Here is a 6,568-nt window from a genome sequence, read left to right on the forward strand (position 1 = left end):
TGCCTGCAATAGCTACCAAATCCGATGAGTAAAATGATGCTAAAATGTGCGATGTGTGAAATGATGCTAAACTTAAGATAAAACTACAGCAGCTTTTTCGATAATGTTTATAATATTGAAGATGTGTTGAATAAAACACATATTTGAAGATGTCCTATGTAAGACATAGCGGAATTTAAGACTTTCTTGCATGACGTCTCGAAAATTTAAACTTTTTTTATACAGTCAAACCTCCATGAGTCGATGTTCTATGACTCGATATCGACTCATGGAAGCAAATTATGCCATATTAAAAAATATTTTCTGGGTTACTGCGATGGTTCCTTCAAACAATTTTCCACGGATTTTCTCTTCCACATCTCGATATTTCCATGAGTCGATGGTCCCTTCAATATCGACTCATGGAGGTTTGACTGTACACCAGCTAAACATTGCTCATACAATGCCTTTTTTCTTAAAATATGGTTTATATTTCAGAAGCAAACGATATTTTAGGAATTATGACTTGTGTCAACTAAAATGCATGAAGTAAAATCTAAGCAAAGCTCCAGGGTCGAAATATAGGTACATATCATTTCGACTAAAGAATGGGTCACTGACGGCTGTCTGATACCGTTATCTGCATATTTTGAACAATGGATGCATACTTCTATTGGTTAATTGATTATATTTCATCAAACCAATAATGATATTCAATTCCAAACATGAGCGAAGTTAGGAACACTTTTGCGCGAAATTAGGAACTATCCTAATGCGCGAAATTAGGGTACATCACGGTATTATACTGGGAATTTTATTTCAATGTTTCGCTTGCTATGTGCTGGCCATTTCCTCATCTTCGTCCGATCGACACTCAACTTTGATGTCTGTTGCTTCAAACATGTCTTCCAGTTCCAGTCCCGTCTGCTGTTCAGTCTCATGCTTCATTTGTACTTGTTGATCCACCATCAAGTTTTTCTTCGGATGGTTGGCTTTTACAATGTGCCTCTCTAACCCAGCGCTAAGAACCAAAAAAAAAACAAACTCAGCTTATTTCCTACAAATTGAACAACATCTTCTGCGCCACATACCTAGTCTCAAATATTAGGAAACAATCCTGGCACTCGTGTCCCTGTCCATGAGCATTCATTTTGTGCACCCTGCAGCTTCTGCCGGTATGGAAGAACTGGTGGCAGATGTCGCACTCATAGGCATGCCATCCGTGCACGTCTTGGTAGTGGCTCTTTCTCTGTTCATTGCAGAAAAACTTCTCTTTCGAACATCCCATCTCACACTTGAATGGCTGAATACCTTTAAGAAATATAAATATATTGCATTGTTTCAAAAATTGTATAATGATGTCCTAACCCTTAATATGCAATATTGTTTGAAAACCACAAAACGGAAATACGTTTATTGTTAATGAATTTAATGGTTTGGTAATTTACGTTAAAAATAATTTCGACGGTTTGTAAAAAAATCGCCTTGCGCCTTTAAGGTTTAATGATCTTTACCTTTGTGTCTGTTCAAATGTCCTTCCATGGAAACTGCCATAATTAGCCTGTGGCACAACGGACAGGATTGCTTCTTCGTCATAGCTTCTTTATTTTTCGAGGCTACCTTCGGTACTGATTTCAGCTTCATACAGTCCTTGGTATTATATCCTAGGTGAGTCTTCGAATGGTTATCCAAACGTTGTCTAAAGCGCGAAACATATGATTATTCTAGTTATAATTTTTAAGAACGTTGAATGTGTACCTTGTAATAAACGCCATACCGCATATAGAACATTCATGATCCTTCGGTCCGTGGACATGTCTTCGATGATCTCTCAGTTGTTTCTTATTTCTGAATTTTTTATCACACGATTCACAGTCAACCATAAGATCGCTGTTGTCCTTATGATTTGTGTTTTCCGAAGCGGTTACAGTTTCAGAATCGAAATTGGAATCGTCTTCACAGTGATCTCCAGTCGTTTTATGAAACACATAGCTCCCGCATTTTCTATTACCCATATGCCTAGCCAAACGTGAGCTAAAATATTAAACAAAAAAAGTTAAAATGTTTAATGCTATTTGTGAAGATTTCCAAATAATATTACGGATTGATAAACCCTTTCCCACAATTGGAGCAGTTATATTTCCTTGGTCCGTGAATCTTCTTGTGGTCCTTAAGCTGACGATGAACTTGAAACTCTTTATCGCAAACGTCACACTTCAAGCGAAGACCTTGCTTATCTTTGGACACGTTTCTTTGCAATTCTGATTGTAAAACACCTTGCACATCCAAACATCGCTGCTGGTAATCATGGAATTCTTTTAACCGGGTCCGGCACTTCGCACACATCGATTGGCTAATGCTGTCCGTTTCGGAAACCTAAAATAGTCGGATTCAGTAAACTTCGATTACCTTGGGGTACACATAGATTACGATTATGGAGAGGTAATCTGAAATCCACTGTTGATGGTCCGGGTGCTTGAATATGTCTTCAAGCATGTCTTCACCTACACGGAAGCAATCAAGTACCCATTAATGGGTATTTTCGTACCCATTTCGAAGAAAAGCGGCATAACTCATTTAATGGGTAAACGCGATTTACTCATTAATGAGTACACTACAAAAACTTCAAATAATGGGTACTTTTCACACCTGGCTTTCATTGTTAAAATGAGTAAATAAGCCCCATTTTTATTTTCGATAAATTGAGGTTATGTAATGCGGATTTCATGTTCTTTCAAGAAGGGTTGTTTGGAATAGAAAATTCTAAATATTGAATTTTAACCAATGAGTTTATTATATTTATTGTAACGCAACGTTTAAACATTGTTGGGGGATTTAAGCTAATTGAACATATATAGGTTTTGCGCTGCCTTGGGAGATTGATTTGATTTTTCCTGTCCGCATACCAGCTTATCCTTGTAAAATGAACACAGGAAATACTTGAAATCCTTTGTGTACCGAGAGATGCTAACTTGGGTGCAAGCTACTTGGGAATTGTAGGAATGTTGAATTGTCTAAAAAAAATGCTCTGTGTTACAAAGGAAAAAGTGATGAACAAATGAAGAAAAACTTACTATTTGGCTCAGCTCGCGAGGTCTTCCGTTATCTTGCTGATCACTATTATTATCTTCCGAAGCATCTCACATTGGAAATACGAATAGCGGATCTCTAATAAAATATTACTTTTGGGCTTACTTGTTAATTTTCAAGCACACACTTCGATTGAAGAAAAAATATGGCGGTGGTGAACAATTAACAACATGGGCCGAATTTACCCATTATTTTGTGTGAGAAGAGCTATTTCATAATGGGATAAAAATATACATTTTATGTCATCAGAAAAATGCCCATTTTTTGACATTCCAGAACCTTTTGAAAAAATGGGTACTCGATACCCGTTTAATGGGTACTTCCAAATGTCCGTGTAAGCATAATCGACAAACTTGCTCAGGGGTTTGAAATGTTTCTAGTTTTATTTCAACTACACTTGAAGACATTTTAAAATAATTGATCAACAGTTACTGTTCGTTTGCCAAAATTAGAACTAAACGGGTAGAGATTCTTATACATATTCAGTTTTTGCTTCTGGTAACTTGCATTCATTTGATAGGACTCACACATGTCGGAGATGAATATAAGTAACAGTTGATTGTATTTATTCTACTAACATATGGCAAACCAATTCCAATAAGAAATTCTGCTTTGTTAAAAAAGAAAGATGCCAGAAATCGAATGCTAGGTCTATAAAAAAGGAAGAAATTCAATCATAAACCAAAATTGAAGTGAATCGGATGAATCTAACTAATTTTTGTTAAAAAATTGAATAATGAATCATTTAATGACGATTTGATGAAAATTTAAGCATATTTCCGAACATAAATCATTCTGACGTGTGAAAAAGACACATAACACTGAGAACATAATCAATTTTACTTAAAGTGGATCCAACTGTGAGCACCTCATTCAAGTATCACTAGAGGGTCACTTCCGCCCCCAACGACCTCACCTCGGCGTCGTCACCCAATACCTCTTGGGCCAGCTTCCTGTAGTCAGTCCCACTAGCCTGCGCTTCGCGTTTCAGAACCAAGATCATTTCACCGGTCTTGGTGCGTCTGACGCTTCGCACGTCCTGACCCAGCGCCGAAAGCTTTTCGGCCGCCCGCATCGATTTAAGGACTTCAGCGTACTTTGCTTTATCAGTTTTCACCAACAAGGCCTCTCCTCTGTTCTTAGCTTTCTTTGCGGGTCGCCTTCCGCTTTGCCCTACTGACCAGCTGCCAGGGATTTTCTGCCCCTTGTGCAGGTGGCACAGGCCGGCTGGTACCCTTTTGCGACCCGGCGACTTGCGCCTGGTTGGTGCCTTTCGCCTTTTTGGGCCGAGAAGTTACCCTCTCGGGTCGACGCCCTTCGGGCTCCTCTGCACCCCGATCTTTATGGCCTTTATGGTCGCACGTCGTTTGGCTTTGCTCTAAGCGCCTTCATCTCGGAATGCTGCCTGAGCCGTTTCGGGTTAGGCGCAGTCTTTTCATCATTGGCCGTCAGGCTGAAATCAATCGCCTCGTAGGCTATGGTCGCTCCTCCAAGGAAGGAGAAGGCATCGGTTTGAGCACCTTTGCCGGCCTTCTCTCTTCCCACTACCCGCCTGATAATCGCATCCTGTTCTTGTCTTGCGACTCGAACAGCCTGGCGGAGCATCCAACGGTTCTGTTTCAGTTCCTTACTGATGTTCTGCCTTGCGTTCGCGAACTCGATGATATCATCGAATTGCTCGGCGACCACCCGCATTCCGGGTAGTGGCCCGCCGAGCGTGATGGCAGTATCCAGTCACTGCTGGGGAGACTCCGGTGCTGCTGGTTGCAGCCTCTTTCACTCCACTCTCCGCCACCCTGGAAGGAGAACCTCATCGCAACTCTTAGGCTCATGAGCCTATACGTACTTTCTAACTTCGTTCTGTAGCAGTTTATACGCAGGGCCGTGCCCCAAGCTGGCCCCCCATACCTCAGTATGGACAGAGCGGCACTAGCTTGCGCTTGCTGGCATAAACCGCAGAGCTATTGGACATCATCCAGGACAATGCCACTATATCTGTTGAGGCACGCTTGCAGGCGTAATTGACGTGGCTTCCAAAGGTGAGCCTTTCGTCGATCATTACCCCCAAGAGTTTAATGAAGCGTTCAGAGGTGACCGCGAAGTTGCCTGCTCTTGTCATCGCTTGTTGCTCCGACTTTCGGTTGTTAACAACAACCACCTCAGTCTTGTGGTGAGCCAGTTCTAACTTCCTGGAACTCATCTACTCCTCCACAATTGCGATCGAGTGGGCTGCAGTCAACTCCACCTCTTCGATCGATTCGCCGTAGACCTCCAGCGTAATATCGTCAGCGAAGCCGACGATTACCACGCCCACCGGAAACTTCAACCTCAAGACACCGTCGTACATGACGTTCCATAACACCCCCAAGCAACACCTCTTGTTTCTCAGTGAGTAACAACAACTGTGGTGTGACTTACTAAAGGTCTGACTTATGCATAACGCGTCGTATTTGGAACTCCTTTGTGACACAAAAAGCGCAAGAGGTGGAGCCTATTTGGAACATCTTGCGGCTACAATGAAAATAAAAACACAAAAACCAACCGGGAATCGAACCATGGACCTTGAGATTTGCAACCTTCTACTATAACCATCACACCAACAATTCTACTTGGAGATTCTGCTACAAGTGCACTACATAAACAACAAAGTCATTTGTAACTTCATTGTACCTTATACGGAACATGTAGGGGACTGTCAAAAATAAAATACTGCTCAGCTGAGCTCAAAGTGTTTTGCAACATATCAGAAACATTGTCGTAACAGCAATGAACCGAAGTGTTATTAATTCTGCAACTTATCTGTTTTGTTTCTGATATGAAACACATCGAATTTTAAACCACCCAAGAAGTCAGATGGGTAGAATATTGCGATGCCACTTAAACGGAAATGAAACATTGTGTTTTTCTAATACTGGGAAGTGGCATTAATGTGACTCGATGTATTGCTAGTGTCTTCAATGCAATTTATTAGGAACAAACACCTATTTGAAAGATGTTGCGCGTGCTGCTTGGGACCGAACCCAGTATGGAACCTTGCGGAACCCCTGAGGTTATGTCAACGCACTTCCGCCCCGCCCCTGTCGTATACTAGTACTCGATTCTGGAAGTAGCTTCCGAGAATCTTGTACAAGTACTCGGGAATTCCAAGACGCAGGAGCGCATCTGCAATAGCTGCCCAACTGGCACTATTGAATGCATTCCTGACGTCGAATGTCACTACTGCACAATAGCGAACTCCCCTCCGGTGGTTTTCCCGCCTTTGGCAATAGGACCAAGCTCTGCCTTTTCCATGCTTCAGGGAAGACTCCCTCGTCCAGGCATCTCTGCATGACAGATTTGAACATCTCGGGAGTCTCAGCAATGGCCGCTTTGATGACCATTCGGAATACCATCCGGTCCTGGCGCCTTACCTACACTAAGGGACTGTGCAATCCCCGCAAGTTCCACCACGGTTACTCTTCCCTCGTCGTGCACCCTGGCCCCTGGCAGCTCCACAAAG

General features: G+C 42.0%; 1 protein-coding gene across 1 annotated transcript; it reads right to left on the bottom strand.

Annotated features, from left to right (window-relative positions):
* Positions 1-776: 776 nt before the first annotated feature.
* Positions 777-4,129, bottom strand: LOC134213528 (zinc finger protein 62 homolog). The gene is made up of 6 exons (XM_062692660.1): positions 3,986-4,129; positions 2,081-2,355; positions 1,738-2,013; positions 1,494-1,678; positions 1,071-1,290; positions 777-1,000 (listed from the first exon to the last, which is right to left on the bottom strand). The coding sequence occupies exons 1-6, from the start codon at positions 4,070-4,072 to the stop codon at positions 814-816; spliced, it is 1,230 nt and encodes a 409-aa protein (XP_062548644.1). The 5' UTR covers positions 4,073-4,129; the 3' UTR covers positions 777-813.
* Positions 4,130-6,568: the final 2,439 nt, after the last annotated feature.

Source organism: Armigeres subalbatus, chromosome 2 (assembly GCF_024139115.2).
Source record: "Armigeres subalbatus isolate Guangzhou_Male chromosome 2, GZ_Asu_2, whole genome shotgun sequence".
Classification (NCBI taxonomy): Eukaryota; Metazoa; Arthropoda; class Insecta; order Diptera; family Culicidae; genus Armigeres; species Armigeres subalbatus.

Excerpts from the sequence above, each read along its gene's own strand:
- LOC134213528 (XM_062692660.1), bottom strand. The coding sequence starts at position 4,072 with ATGATCTTGGTTCTGAAACGCGAAGCGCAGGCTAGTGGGACTGACTAC. Across the intron at positions 2,014-2,080 it reads GGGAAAGGGTTTATCAATCC|CTCACGTTTGGCTAGGCATA; the intron begins GTAATATTATTT and ends TTAATATTTTAG. Across the intron at positions 1,679-1,737 it reads GGTATGGCGTTTATTACAAG|ACAACGTTTGGATAACCATT; the intron begins GTACACATTCAA and ends TTCGCGCTTTAG.